This window comes from Terrapene carolina, unplaced genomic scaffold, assembly GCF_002925995.2.
Source record: "Terrapene carolina triunguis isolate 2854851 unplaced genomic scaffold, T_m_triunguis-2.0 Scaffold629, whole genome shotgun sequence".
NCBI classification, from domain to species: Eukaryota; Metazoa; Chordata; order Testudines; family Emydidae; genus Terrapene; species Terrapene triunguis.
In genome coordinates this window covers 19,685,141-19,700,589 of record NW_020664980.1, presented here as the reverse complement: position 1 = coordinate 19,700,589, position 15,449 = coordinate 19,685,141, and the positions used below count along the sequence as shown (strand labels likewise).

General features: G+C 54.9%; 2 protein-coding genes across 2 annotated transcripts; both read right to left on the bottom strand.

Moving 5' to 3' along the window:
* Window positions 1-582: 582 nt before the first annotated feature.
* TMED9 (transmembrane p24 trafficking protein 9) lies at window positions 583-5,094 on the bottom strand. The gene is made up of 6 exons (XM_024215373.2): window positions 5,085-5,094; window positions 4,471-4,770; window positions 4,216-4,316; window positions 2,664-2,789; window positions 2,415-2,561; window positions 583-2,185 (listed from the first exon to the last, which is right to left on the bottom strand). Exons 1-6 carry the CDS (start codon window positions 5,092-5,094, stop codon window positions 2,036-2,038), a joined length of 834 nt encoding a protein of 277 aa, XP_024071141.2. The 3' UTR covers window positions 583-2,035.
* A 21-nt stretch (window positions 5,095-5,115) lies between these two features.
* Window positions 5,116-12,558, bottom strand: LMAN2 (lectin, mannose binding 2). The gene is made up of 8 exons (XM_024215396.2): window positions 12,355-12,558; window positions 11,987-12,105; window positions 11,621-11,738; window positions 9,244-9,323; window positions 7,343-7,504; window positions 6,229-6,343; window positions 5,756-5,875; window positions 5,116-5,298 (listed from the first exon to the last, which is right to left on the bottom strand). The coding sequence occupies exons 1-8, from the start codon at window positions 12,542-12,544 to the stop codon at window positions 5,138-5,140; spliced, it is 1,065 nt and encodes a 354-aa protein (XP_024071164.1). The 5' UTR covers window positions 12,545-12,558; the 3' UTR covers window positions 5,116-5,137.
* Between the last annotated feature and the right edge of the window lie 2,891 nt (window positions 12,559-15,449).

The following is a 15,449-nucleotide window of genomic DNA, read 5'->3' as shown; positions in this document are numbered from 1 at the left end:
TCCCCGGACATACACCGCCGGCTTCCTCCGGGACGGGAACATGCTCCCAGGCGGCGCCGGGGGCGGCTCCTGGCTCCGACCCCCCGGGCCCGGGGCTGCCCGGACACGCTGGCTCAGACACCAGGTCCGGCGCCGAGCGGGGTCCCCCGGAAACACGGCCCGGTCCCGCCGTTCCGCCTACACGGGGGTTCCGGGGCGAACGGCTCCCGCGAGCACCAGCCGCTCCCCCCGTCCTCGGCCCAGGCAGCCGGGGGAGGTGCGGCGGCCTAAAGCCACGTAAGCGGCCCCGGGCCGAGCATCCCCCAAACACCATCAGTCGGGCCCGGGCAGCCCCGAGCTCGCAGCCGGGAGGGGCACATGGAGTTACAAGGACGCTAGAGGGCTGCCCGCCGTACCCCCGAGTCACCGCTACCTCCCCCTCCAGGGGACGGGTCACCAGCTGCCGCCGCATGCACGGGTAGCTTGCCAGGCCCCCAGGGGAAAGACTTCCCTCTCCCGCAAAGGGTTTTCATCCGAGTTGCAGTCCCTTTTCCACTGAGCAGGCTCAGAAAGCAAGAATCCGGGGACACACACAAGCCCGTCCTCAGAGCACTCTTTATTAGGAATCCACGTTACAGAACAAAGTATCCAAAAGTTAGTAACCAAGTGACCCAACACCCCCTTTGCCTCCCCGCTGTACAGGGAAAGGACACATCAACCAACCTACTCCACTGCTGCACATGCACCACGCTGGGGCCAGGGATGCCCTGCAGCCCAGTGGAAGGGGAAGGCTGGCTGCAGCACTGTGGATCAGGAAGCTGAGTGTGACCCCTCACCATGCCCCTATGAGCAGCAGAGAATGGTGGTAAGTGGCATACTATTATACCACCTAGAAAAGGAATGACTGCTGCAGTGGGAGGATAGGACAGCTTTGCCTTGTGCCCAGATCCCTGTTAACACACTAGGAAAACAAATGCTACACTAAAATATGCAGCCATCCCTGCACAGAAACTTGGGGGGTTCTAATCCCACCGTACTCCTATACCACAGCGATCAGCACCTTGGAACTACCCATGGCAGATACACAAGTCTGTTGCCTCAGCCTCAAGGCAGCTAGTTCCAACCCCTCTGCAGTCTCTTCACATTATGCATTTTACACCACTTAATACACACACTCAATGCTGGGACAGACCAGGAGCCTCAGGGGGGTGTGGTAGTGCAGAGGCCCCTGCGCCATCACAATCAGTTCTGTCCTCTCGGCAGTGATCCAAGGGCAGCACAGAGCAGCCAGTTCAGGACACAGTCATGCAGATTTCAGCACCTGGCTGAAGGTTCTGTGCATAAGGGAGATGTGTGCTCAAGCTTCCTCCTCCATTTATACTAGCTTCTTGGCATGAAGAAAATACTTGTGGTTCTAGTTGAAGGGATGAGGATTCCAGCCTTCTTGGAAAGGGGAGCACAGCTCATTGTAGGGGGGTGAGCCTTGGGAGAGGAGGAAATCCACAGGCACAGAGACTCCACCCACACTGCCAGAGAGTTCCAATGCAACTCAGAGGAAGGAAGGCCCAGACTTCCTGGGGAAGGTCAGTGTACCTCAGAGGAATCCATGCAGGATAACACTCTACCCCTTATTCCCAGGGAAGATGGTCCAGTGGTTAGGGTGCTAGTCTGAGACTTGGATTCAAGTTCCTGCTCTGCCACAGACTTTGTGCAGAACCTAAGCCAAGTCACTTAGTCTCTGGGGCTCAGTTCCCATCTGTAACATGACAAGAATAGCCCTGCCTGCCTTCCAGGGGTGCTGAGGATAAATGTATCAAAGACTGCGAGGCACTCAGATAGTACAGCGTTGGGGGCCATGTAAGCATCACAGATTGAATGAGTGACTGAAATGCCATAACAAACCAATACAAGGAAATCCCTCCCAGTCTGGGAGGGAGGGAAGTGGTGGAGGCAGCTGGAGGGTTAGGGGAAGGTAGGCATGACCAGTCCAGGCTGCTGAAACTCATGGAGTTGCCTCTGTTAAGAGAGGGCTGTTTGCTCATGCTGTGTGCCCTCTTTATACCAGTTTCTTGGCTTCGAAGAAACTCTTGAGGTGCCTCATCTGCCATACGCCAATGGCAACAAGAATGAGGGTCTGGACAATGGACCACCAGAGAACCCGCTGGTTGGTGCTCTCACTGGTCTGGCGGAACCGCTCCTCTCGCCACTGCAGCAAGGAAACAACAGGTCAGAGAAGCAAATACAGACTGATCCTCCCAGGCCCCAGAGACCAGTGGCTTCCCATGGCCCTCAGAACTCTCTAATAGTCACTGTCCAGCTGGGTAGGTTCCCCCCACCCCCCCTCCCCGGAACCTCCTTCTCAAACCATGAACACAGCCCCTGCTGCATCTCCAGTGTAGAGTGCAGGGCTGGCCAGGCTGCTTCAGGTTCCTCACCCGCTGGTAGTTCTGCTCCTTCTGGATTTGCTCCACCTGCTCAATGAGCTGCCGCACCCGGAGCTGCAGCTCACTCAACTTGTCCTTGGCAGCAATCTCAGCATAGTCATTGGCATGTTCCCCCACCTGGATATCCAGATGTACCCTCTGCAGCAAGACAAGAGAACACAATCAGGTGTTCTGCCCCAGCACAATGCTACATGGCCTGGGCCATCCCTCCCCTCTCTGTCCCGCATCGGCCCACCTTACCAGCATACCCCCTGCAAAGAGGGAGAATTTGGTGGAGTTAGAATGCAGGCAGATCTGATGCTCTCCAGGAGTGTGCGAGGTGAAGGTGAATCTGCCCTCAGAGCCATACTGCCTCGACAAGATGACCTGGAAGAGAAGGACAGGGCAGTAATGGCAAGCTCCAGAGCACAGCCAATCCAGAATTTGAATACAGTACATCCGTGGATCTGACAGCAGAGTGCATCAAGGTTTCTGGCAGAACACTTGGTACTGTAGCTAAAGGGTCTGTCTGCCCAAAGCAAATTGTTTAGTGGTGAGATCTAGGTAGCAAGGCAGATTTACAGGGGCTAGAGACCCTCTTCAAGTCCCCTGTGCTATCTGCCCAGGTGACAGTTAAAGCATCACATCGGGCCAAGAACATAGGGCCAGATCAGCATTTCAGTTAGTTGCTCTCCTGAGATTCCATTCTGCTGAACCTTAGAATCTGTTCATAAGCAATTTCAAAACAAGCAGGGCTCCAACCAAATGCACTGGGGAGGAGGGGATGGAAACTGCCAGAGAAGGAAGGTTGGGCCTAGATGGAGCTCTAAGTTCAGGACCAGACCATCAATAAGTCTAGAGTCTTAGATCATGGAGTTTAACTAGACTGGGCAGGGATGGTATCCCTAGCCTCTGTTTGCCAGAAGCTGGGAATGGGTGACAGGGGATGGATCACTTCATGATTCCGTTCTGTTCATTCCCTCTGAAGCACCTGGTATTGACCACTGTCGGAAGACAGGATACTGGGCTAGATGGACCATTGGTCTGACCCAGTATGGCCGTTCTTATGACTGGAAGTGAGTGGGCACCATGTACCACAGGGATCAGCAGTCACTGCACTGATTAAAGTAGCTGATACTGCAGAGCAGCAGCTTAAAAAAAAAAAAAAAAAAAAAAAAAAGACATTTTTCTAATTTCATAGTTCAAACTGGAATTTATAGAACTAGATTCAACACCATGTTGCTAAGTACCTCTCAGAACCAGGCAGCAATAGAAAAATCAGGCAGATCCACCTAAACCCAGAGCTTGCCCCCATGCCACAAAGACAGCCTGTTCCACAGCAGAACCACCAGTATCTATGGTGATTTAATACCAGGGAAATCTGGTGTCTCACAAGTCAACATGGTCTGTGTGTGGCACCTGCCTAGGGAGGTTATGGAATCTCCATCATTGGAGATTTTTAAGAGCAGGTTAGACAAACACCTGTCAGGGATGGTCTAGATAATACTTAGTCCTGCCTTGAGAGCAGGGGACTGGACTAGATGATCTCTTGACCTCCCTTCCAGTCCTATGATTCTATGAAACAGAGCAACCAAAGTTAGAGCCCAGATAAGACAACTCAGTGGAACTGCAAGCAGATGCTGAAGGGGTGCCCCTCACCATGGGCATTGGCTCTGGGCTGCTCAGTCCCATTACCCGGCTACTGTAGCTTCCGGGCCCCAATGGGATGGGCAGATTCAGGTTGGGGAACCAGGGCACCTATGCTGACCCGGGGCTGAAATGTGCCAGTGTCTTCTCCTCCCAACCCAGGTACCTTATCATCAGGGTCCTTCACCTCCACGAACATGCCAAGCCCAGGTGTGGCAGGCATGTAATCCTCCCGCTGCTTATCGTAGAGCTGGGTACGGTAATTCCCTGCAGGGGAGGGCAACACTTTGAGAACCACCCTGGTCATCAAGCACAGAACAGCCCCCAGCACCAGGCCCGTCTACCCCCCCGCCCCCGAGCCACAGACTTTCCTCCTAGTCCCCACTACAGGGTCCCCACCACTCCCGTGCGCCCCCCGCACCTATCACCATGGTCTCGTCCGGGATCTCCTCAATGAAGCAGCGGCGCTCGGTCTCGCCCAGGTGGAAGTAGAGGCCGAGGCCGCGGGGAACGGCGCCAACGAGCAGCAGCAGGACCAGGCCCAGCAGTCCGCCGCGAGCCGCCATCTTACCCGCCGAACGCCACGTAAGGCTGCGCGCAGCCGCAGGGGACAGGACTACAACTCCCGGCAGCCCCTGCGCACTCCGCGCCGCGTGCCACCAAACGCCAGATGAGGCCGCGCGCAGCTCACGGGACGGGACTACAACTCCCGGCAGCCCCGCTCGCAGAGGCAGGCGGGCGGTGCGAGCCCTTTAACACTCCCCGCGCGGCCCCCGGCCAGGCCCGGCTGGCAACGGATCTTCACCCCCCGCCCGGGTCTGTCTGGGGGCGGCACCGGCCAGCACACCCTCCCCTCGCCCTGCCCCAGCCGTGGAGCCAGCGCTAGCGCCCCCAGGAGAGCCGGCTGCAGGGCCTGCTCACCACTTCCCGCTGGTTTGACACACGCTACCCAGGAGGAGCTAAGGCAGAAACAAGATACCAAAATACTCCTGTTATTTCTCCAAAAACAGCTTTTTAGAAACCAAAGTTTTGTACAATCCCCCATAGAAAAGATCACATTTGGGGCCGGGGCCAGGCCAGCTCCTCCACTAGTAAAAACGCTTGTTCCTCTCCTGCCGTCTCTGGAAGACCACAGCCCCCACCACAGCACACACAATGATGCCCAGCAGGGCGCAGAGCAGCAGCAGGAACACCTTCCAGCCAGTCAGGGGCCCACTTCGGAAATTCCCGGTCGGGTCATCCACATTGTCTGTGGGCAGGAAAGAAGGAGGCTTAGAGCAGAGATTTACACACACACCATCTCCTATTCCACCTTGAGCTTGGGATCTCCCATGGTTAACAAATGGGCTAATGCTGACCTGCCAAATCCCCCTCCCAAGAGAGTGGCTTTTGGACAAGTCAATGTCACACGTCTATCATTATTGTGTTAAGAGCAGGCAGGGAGATTCCATTGCTCAGGCTGGGGTAGCAAAATCCCCATACACCCCCAGGCTGCATGTGAGAAATGCCCTCCCACCAGAGATGCTGTGCAGTGTTGGATCTCACACAGCATGTGGCCGAGTACGCAGCATGTGGCTGAGTGCCCAGCATAGGTTTATCTAGGTCCTTGCCAGGCCACCACCCTTCTGGGAGCTGAGCACTCAGCAGGCCTGAAGGGATGACACAGGAACCCTCTATCATGGGTCCCCAGAGCCCAGAAGATTCACCTTTTGGTGACTTAAGGAGGCTGACGCTGGGCTCAATCTTTGTCCAGTCGATGTTCTCTTCCTCTGGTGGATGCTCTACCATCAGCTGAAATAGCTTAATTGAGATGATGTCATGATTGTCTGGGAAACAAGAATCAATTATTAGATGATAGCACAGCCCTTTCCAAGCTGCATGCCCTCAAAGGCACATGAAAAGATTCCTCTTGTGCTCTTCCATGCCCTGGTCTCCCTCAGGCCCACCCTCCCTGACTCAGAAACCTGGCTTCCATGTGGGAGGCTTTCCCCAGCTGCCTAGCCAAAGTGCCTGCTCTCTTTCCCAGGCTGCCTGTCTCCTCTCCTGCATGGTTAAGAATTCCAAGTGCTCAGCCCACTGCAAGGCAGCGCTGGAACGCCACTCCACCCACAGCACCATGCCCCAGCCCCCAGAGCTGGCTTGGGTTGAGAACATATTCCAGTTCAAAAGGAGCTCTCACCAGACAGGTCCCCTGTGCCAGCAGAAGCCCCAAAGAAGTAGCCAGTGGGCAGTCGGACTCCTGCAATGTCAATGCAGTTCTTCCACTCATTCTTGTCCTCCACATCGGTCATCACCTGCCAGGAAAAGGCAATGTCACTTCAGGGCACAGAAGCAAGGGCATCAGAGCCTTCTCAAAAGTGGGGGTGCCAGGGGCCCCCACCCAAGCTGGAAGAAGGAATGGGGCCACGAGCCCACTCCACCCCCCACCCAAGGCCAAAAGCAGTCCCCTGCCCCTGTCCAGGCTCCACGTCTGGCCCAGGGCAGGCAGAGATGGAGGGTCTGTATTGGCTCCCCACAGCTGCCCATGTGGCTCTCCCCAACCCAGCTCTGGCCAGGGCCTTGGAGCTGCAGACTAGCCACAATAAGAGCTGCGCAGGCAGTTGTGGGGAGCCACGGCACAGACCCGCCACTTACCTGTGGTGTGAGGAGTCCGCCGACAGCAGCCCCCGGCCCGTGTCCCCGTCCCCCAGGGCAGGCGGAGGGTCCATGCTGTAGCTCCCACCTTGGCCGGGCTCTGGCTCAGAGGCCTGCCCCGCCCTGCACAGCCAGGTCAGGGAGAGCCACACGAGCAGCTGTGGTGAGCCAGCACAGAGTTGTGGACAATGTACCTCCACCGGGCCGGGAGCCCAGGACACAGGCCAGGGGCTACTGTCAGCCCCCCCCTTCCCATGCAGGCAGGTGGAGAGTCCACGTGCACGGCTCCCACAACTGCCCAGGCTCCCCTCCCCAGGGGGACTCCACGCCAGCCTGGCGGCAGGGAGAGCCTCAGGGGGAAGAGGAGGGGGTCTGCCCCAGCAAAAGTCCACTTTGAAAAAGTGGAAGGGCCCTGCCCCCCCCTGTTCTGGCGCCGAGTTCTACCCAGCCCACCATCACTCTCTCTAGAGCCACAGTGGCAAGAGGGCAGGTTGGCTGATCCAGGTGTTGGGAGGACAGCTCTTTCTCAGCACATCACCCCTTGGCCTTGGCAGTGCTGCCATTCCCACCACTGTCCTGCCCAGCACAAACCCAACTGCACAGCTCAGAGAGCCTGCAACAGGCATGAAGCTCAGTACCATCTCCCAAATCCATCTCACCGTCAGCCGGCCCCTGGAGTAACGAACTGCCAGGAAAGTATCATGGTTCTGATTTCGAAGATCAGCTGTGCAGCCCGCTAGCTCTGTCCAGCGCCCATCCTTACTGTGATCATAGGCCAGGGAGCCGTTGTTCACCATGGCAGAAATGTACGGGAACACACGCTGGAGGGGCAGAGAAGGAGAACATTACTCTGAGCCTTCTACAGGCTGGGAGAGATCTGCATTCTGCATGAGGGACAGATATGTCCCACAATCCTGAGCCTCCACCTGACAGGACCCATGTGCAGACCTACCATCCCCTGTGGCACTGAAGCTATGGAGTGCCAATGAAGAAGAGCAGCAAATAAGTCAAAGGTTCTTTTCTAGGTTGGCCTCAGGATATGTTTTGTGGAGGGAAGCTGACGTAGACAGACCCTGCTATCCAGTCCTTAGGCCACACTCGAGAAACACATCTCAGCTGGAGCACACAAAACGATCAGATGAGCACGGAATTAGGAAGGCTCCAAGCAAGGGCCAGTCACGCAGATCTCTCTGCCTGCCCATCCCGAGCACAGACAAGGACCAGCTCCATCAGGTTTGTAGTGAGAAATAAACCTCCCTGCTAGCATTTTCTTCCTCCCCGACATGCTTCTGACCCCTTCGATACAGGATGGGCCGCCTCAGATCTCGATTGTTTTTATTATTTGTATTCCAGTAGCACCTAGGAGACCAGGATCACGTTGTGCTAGGCACTGTACAAGCAGAGTTCCAAAGAGCTTACAATTGAAGTATGAAACAAGAGACACCAGACGGACATAGACAGATGTGAAAGTACAAGCAAACAATAAGACAATACTGGTTGGCATGAAAGACAGCGGTCTCTGCACACCAGTGACTTAACCATTGTCAATCTTTTTTTGCAGGTATCACAGCAAAGGAGAGCCTTCGGGAGAATGCTGAAGGAGCTTTGCAGATGCTCAGGGAGAGCTCCTCCCAAGTATGACGGGCAGCATGGGAGAAAGCACAAAGGCGTTCATTTGAAAATGTAGACAAACGAGCAGTGGAAGCTGGCATCATGAAACCAATCAGATGCAAGCATCCAAAGATCAATAGTGAGTAAGAGATGACAGGTAGTGGGGAGAGACCACGAAGGGCCTTGAAAGTGAAGACAAGCAGCTTGTGTTTGATAAGACAGAGAAGACGGAGCCAGTGGATCTTGTTAGATGAAAGTTAGCATAGCAGCCAGAAGATGTAACGAGACTTGCACACACATGGGAGAAAGGAGGAGAATCAACAACAAAGATACACCCCCTGGGGAGCACATTTTGGATGGATTTCTGCCAAACTGAGCTGTGGGCTTAAGAGTTAGTACAGGAATGATTAGACCGATAGACTGAAGTTTTTCTTTTCCTACTCTTCTCCATTTCCATCGTGTGTTTGCAACCAAGGGCAGGATGAATCTGGCAGGATTAACCTATGATCTAGCAACGGACCTTTACTAACTCATTGTCATATGGGCTGAAAGCTCCCCGAGAGACCTGGATGAAGTGAGGGGACTCTCAGGGCAGGTTTTCTTTGAGCTGCAATTTTCAGTTTTTCCTTTGTGGCACGAGGGTCATGTTTCTTCCTTGCATCTCTCCCCTAGGTCAGCAGGAATCAGAGACCCTGAATATAGGTTCTTTCTAGCTAGGAAAACAGGCCTGTGCTAGTGACTCAACATGTCCTAACCCTCCCCTTTTTCCTACTACATCCATCTCTTCCTCTCCCTTCCACTACCCCCCAGTACAGTCAGGCCAGCCCCAGCCCCTTGCCCACACAACAAGTGATATGCCAAGACCACATAGCACAAAAAGACAGCTCCTTGGTGCTAGTCACAATGAGCCCTGTCCATGCTGCCAGGAGCCTGAGGCGTCACCACTTACCTCTGTTGCTTCATCATTGGGGTATGTGTCCAGGAAAATGGCCAAGCCATGGAAGTTATCCTTGCTGCCAAAGACAGGGCCTAGAAAAGCAAAGCAGCATGGGGTTAATAGTGCTCTGACAAAGGGGCTACACAGAACTTCAAATCACACCTACCCCCCCACGATACGCAAGGCAGATTCACTTTTCCAACTCAACAGGAGATGGAGGAGAAAGGGCACTAAGGACCCTCCAACTTTGCATTGCAGTGACCAGTCTCTGGTGAACGTCTAATACCATTGTTAGCCAAAGCGTGTGTTATACATATTACTGTCGCCACCTCATTATGTATGACAGGGGTCGGCAACCTTTCAGAAGTGATGTGCCGAGTCTTCATTTATTCGCTCTAATTTAAGGTTTTGCGTGCCAGTAATACATTTTAACGTTTTTAGAAGGTCTTTCTATAAGTCTATAATATATAACTAAACTATTGTTGTATGTAAAATAAATAAGGTTTTTAAAATGTTTAAGAAGCTTCATTTAAAATTAAATTAAAATGCAGAGCCCCCCTAGACCGGTGGCCAGGACCCGGGCAGTGTGAGTGCCACTGAAAATCAGCTCACGTGCCGTCTTTGGCACGCGTGCCATAGGTTGCCTACTCCTGGTGTATGAAGTGCATGGTATGAATAAGTGTTGGCTATTTATGCTAACTGACTTGTGTTGTTTTTCCCCAGGGCTTTGGAGTGGAGCCCGGAGCTGGAGCGCAGAGCTGCAGGTTTTTGCCTGGAACTGGAGCGGAACCTGAGCACAGCTCCAAGGCCCTGTAATTTTCCCCACAATGCTGTTCATCCTCATTCACTGGTATATCGCACAATACCTTTGAACAGAACAACTCAACATTTGGCCTAACTGGATAGGAACACTGTCAAAGGCAAAATCCATTAATATTCTGCCCTGGTACAAGCTGGGCAGCTAACTTCATGGATCAATAGCTGGAATGTTAATATCCAAAACAAAGATAAAATAAAAGGTACAGAACAACAAGTTCAGGAACTAGTACAAATTGGTGGGTTGGATCTTTGGTGTCGTATAAAATGCTTTGTAACTTGTCAGCAGCTGTTCTTTATGTAGAAATGGTTTTGGTGGTGTATCCCTGAAGCACACATTCTGTGTAAGGTGAACATGCTGCAAGACAAGAACTGCTTCCCAAAAGGAGGGAAATGTTTACTTTTTGTACTGTAATGCTTTGTCTGTAGACAATAAATTTGGTTAAGTTTGTTATTTGGGCTCTTGAACATTTTTAAGAACAATCAGCAAGTATAGTCAAACATTTGGCTACGCTTTTAATGAACAGACGAAGGTTGCTATCAAATCAGCCAGGGGGGTTTTATGAAATGCTCCCCCACAGAAAAAAAAAACAAAAAAAAAAAAACCACACACCTTTCAAGCCGCTTCTACCCAAGCAACATGAATAAGTAGTCTTTAATTCATTGTTACAAGTAACTTCTACAGAGGAAAGCGCTAATGGAGAGCGTAGGTGTTAGAGCAGGGGTCGGCAACCTTTCAGAAGCGGTGTGCCGAGTCTTCATTTAGTCACTCTAATTTAAGGTTTCGCGTGCCAGTAATACATTTGAACATTTTTAGAAGATCTCTTTCTATAAGACCATAATATATAACTAAACTATTGCTGTATGTAAAGTAAATAAGGTTTTTAAAAATGTTTAAGAAACTTCATTTAAAATTAAATTAAAATGCAGAGCCCCTGGAGCAGTGGCCAGGACCCAGGCAGTGTGAGTGCCACTGAAAATCAGCTTGCGTGCCGCCTTTGGCACGCATGCCATAGGTTGCCTACCCCTGTGCTAGAGACTAGTGAGACACTGATACCAAGAAGAAGCTGTGAGAGTCATGTGTTACACGACAGGGACAAACCAGCCCAGCTTCTGTCAGGGCAAGTCATGAAGCGAGGCACACTCAAGGCTCAGAACCCTAGCCTGCCATAGACAGCAAATGGAGGCGAATCTCGACACACACTTTGGAGTTAGTTTCCCAGACCTGAAGAAGGGCTGTGTGTAGCCTGAAAGCTTGTCTCTCTCACCAACAGAAGTTGATCCAATACAAGATATTGCCTCACTCACCTTGTCTCTCTGACTTTGGATAGAGATAGTCAGCAGAGTGGACTGGCAACCCCCACTCCTGCTCCCTAGAAGCAGACTCAAAAGGGGGCACCCCAGTGCTATGGGGCACACTAGTCATATTTCCCCCTCCTGAGCTGCTGCTGGCAGTTACTAAAAGGATGAAGTGTAGAAGCCATGATGACGGGAACTTTGCCCCCACCTTGCCCCCACAGTGGGAAGGAGATCTCTCCTTCTCTGAGTGCATGCATCATCCCCTACTATGTACCTGGCATGAGGCGCTCCCGGGTGTACCACAGGGCAAAGCCATCCCCATTCAGGTTCTTCTTGCCTGCTCCATGGATCTTGAAGTGGACATGGAGCTCCCAGTCCTTGAGGAAACAGGGCTGAGAGAGAGGGAGTCACACTCAGTACCATGGACAGCATTCCATGGACACCTCCCCCACCCATGGGGACTCCCACAGACAGAACTGCTTAGCCACTGCACCCTCTCTCTTTCCTCTCAGGGACAACAGCTTTAGTCCCCACAGAAGCCGCAGTATTCACCCTCATTCGGGGCTTCAGAACCAGGGCTTGGAACTCCGGCTCCCGAGCAAACCAAATGGGATCTCCTCCATCACAAGGCTGCACTCACCACTCGGTTCCAGATGGAGCCCTCTTTGCTGCGCTCATCAGGAGTCAGGCGGACATACTGGCTGGTGAGCATCGTGCTCCCCTGGAAGTCCCAGAGCGGCATTGAACTGGAACCAACCCCTAGAGCAGAGAGGACGGGCACAGCTGAGATCACAAGCTAAGCGGGCGGGAAGGGCTGCAGGGGTTCTGGGAGCCGCAGAGAATAGCCATGCTGGGGGCAGGCTAAGCCGGACAATGCCAGAGAAAGGCCCGTGGGGACCTTGGGAACGTGGGGCCGGCGAGTCTCTGCCCACTCGCGGAGGGGGAGAAGCGGCCAGAGCCCGTCTCCGAGGGGTGTCCCCAGCCCCGCTCGCCCCGGGCCCCGCTCACCCTGGTAGGGTTTGGTCAGCGAGTGCTCCCGCTTCAGGTGCTCGTTGTTCCCGTCGGTGAGCTCAGCGGCCCCGCGCCGCAGCCCGGACGCCAGCAGCAGCAGCGCCCCGGACAAGAGGCCACGCACGGGGCAGCCCCGACCCCACCGCCCGCGGCGCGCGCAGCCGCCTCCGCCCGGACCCGCCGCCATCCCGCTCCCACTGCTTCCGGCCGGAACCGGAACCGGAACCAGAACGCACCAGCCACCCCGGAAACTCCTCCCTAGGGCCGCGCCAGCCCTCCAATTAGAGCCCGGGCTGACGGGGCTTCCGGAGGAGACCCCGCCCCCACACAGAGCAGCTAGTGCGAGCGCCACACGTCATTCCTCGTATCCATGGCAGCCGAGAGGCGGGGCTAACGGAGCTCATACCGCTCCCAGCATGCACTGGGGATGGTGGGGTGTGGACTACGACTCCCAGCATGCACTTGGGCTAGGCCTGTCGGACCGCAGCAGAGACTCATAGACTATCAGGGTTGGAAGGGACCCCAAGAGGTTCTAGTCCCCCCCCCCCAGCAGGACCAACCCCAACTAAATCCCCAGATCCCTAAGTGGCCCCCTCAAGGATTGAACTCACAACCCTGGGTTTAGCAGGCCAATGCTCAAACCACTGAGCTGTCACTCGGCAACCAGCCATTGACATCGCGCCGCCCCCACGGCCCCTCAGGCGTGCGTCATCCCGCCCCCAGGAACCCCAAGCCGCATGGCCACGACCCCCCCGCCTCCCTCCGCGCACCAATAACTCAGCCAAAGCAGCAGCCGGAGCCCAGCCAGCTTTATTGGAGATGCCAGACACAGCCTGGGTCCTGAGCAGGCTGGATCACTGGGGCCTGCCCTGTTACTGCTTTTCTGCCAAATGTCCCTGCTCAGATACAGGCTGTGTCTCTGCTCAGCCCCTGGGATGGGGCCAGGGTTGGAGACAGGGAGGTGAAAACGGGCAGGAGGAACGCGCCCGCCCCCCATTAGGCTTGGGGGATTGTCACAGCTGTGGGCAGATCTGGGTGCGTCAGCATGCCTGTGTCTCTGGTGGTTATGAGATTCTCACAGCAGCCACTGCTGGGCTGGCATCGTACAACACTGTCAGGAGCATTCCTGCATGGGCACTCTGTGCATGCCAGCTACAGGCTTCGCTGACCCTATGGAGTGAAGCAACAACCTCCAGAGCTGAACTTACACATCTCTGCAACTTGAACTAAAGAGTCTGGGGCTGGGGAATGTATCAGACTAGCATCCTCTAGCTACAGTGGGGAACATGTAACACACTCACCAGTGGATTCCATGTACAATGCACATGGGTGTAGGCTGCAGGGTCAGCATGCTCATGCACAGCGGGTGTAGTGTCAATGTGCAGGCCCAGTGGGTACAGCATGTGACAGTTCAGTTTCAGGCTGCCGTTTGGGGCTCGATTTTCAAAAGCACAGCTCCTTGGGCTGCTCTGAAATTGCCAGTTTTGCAATAACTACTCTCAGGCAGCGTTAACGTGCGGCTCAGACGCTTAGGGGACTGGCTTGCAGTGGTGCTGCAGGGATACGGATAAAGAATGTAGCCTGTGGGTTAAGATACTGCAGTAGTGTGCCATCTATGTGCTGACTCTGACTTCCTGTCTGTGCCCATGGGATGATTCCGGCCGCCCCCCAGAAATGCATGGAGGATGGCATCTTGTTCTACAAAATGACATCCTCTGCCCTGTGTGACTTTGCATGCACCGTATGTGCAAGGTTGCGCTGTGCATGCATGCGTAAAATTGCAGCCTTCCTAACAATTGCACAGCACACCACTGAGAGCCTGGCTGGACTTTAGGTCTAGATCAGCGGTTCTCAAACTTCATTGCACCGCAACCCCCTTCTGACAACAAAAATTACTACATGACCCCAAGAGGGGGGACTGAAGCTTCAGCCCACCCAAGCGCCACTGCCCTAGGTGGGGGGGCCAAAGCCAAAGGACATCAACCCTGGGCAGGGGGGCCTGTAACATGAGCCCTGCCACCCAGGGATGAAGCTGAAGCCTGAGACCCATGGGCTTCAGCTTTGGCCCAAGGCGGTGGGGCTCGGGCTTTGTCTTTGGCCCCAGCAAGCCTAATGACAGCCCTGGCGACCCCATGAACAGGGTCGCGACCCGCTTTGGGGTCCTGACCCACAATTTGAGAACTGCTGGTCTAGAGCAGTGGCTTTCAAACTTTTTTTCTGGAGACCCAGTTGAAGAAAATTGTTGATGCCTGCGACGCAACGGAGCTGGGGATGAGGGATTTAGGGTGTGGGAGGGGCTCAGGGCTGGGGCCAAGGGTTGGGGTGCAGGCTGTGGGATGGGGCTGGGGATGAGGAGTTTGGGATGCAGGAGGGGCTCTGGGTTTGGGGGGATCAGGGCTGGGGTAGGGGGTTGGGGTGCAGGAGGGGGTCAGGGCTCTGAGCTGGGGATGCAGGCTCTGGGGTGGGGCTGGGGATGAGGGGTTTGGGGTGCAGGAGGGGGTTCTGGGTTGTGGGGGGCTCAGGGCTGGGCAGGGGATTGGGGCGCAGGGTTGGGGCACAGGCTTACCTCCGGCAGCTTCCATTCAGTGGCACAGCGGGGGTGCAGAGGCAGGCTTCCCACCTGTCCTGGCTCCGCATACCGTGCTGTGCCTGAAGCGGCCAGCAGCAGGTCTGGCTCCTAGGCGTAGGCGCGCAAGCAGGTCCATGTGGCTCTCGCCTGCAGGCACTGCCCACCCCAGCTCCCATTGGCTGGGAACTGGCCAATGGGAGTACAGAACCGCTGCTCAGGGTGGGGGCAGTGCGCGAAGCTCCATGGCCCCCCGCCTAGAAGCCAGACCTGCTGCTGGCCGCTTCCGGGGCGCAGTGTGGTGTGGGAACAGGTAGGCACTAGCCTGGCTCGGCTGGGCAGCACCACCAATGGGACTTTTAACGAAGCAGTCGGCAGTGCTGACCAGAGCAACCCAGTACTGGGTCGCGACCCGAATTTTGAAAAACCCTGGTCCAGAGGCTTGCTCCTGGCTCCACTGGAGCCCTTGCTGCTGCCCTCCCGCCACAATTCAGGAACTGCAGATACACCAGTGACCAAATGAAAC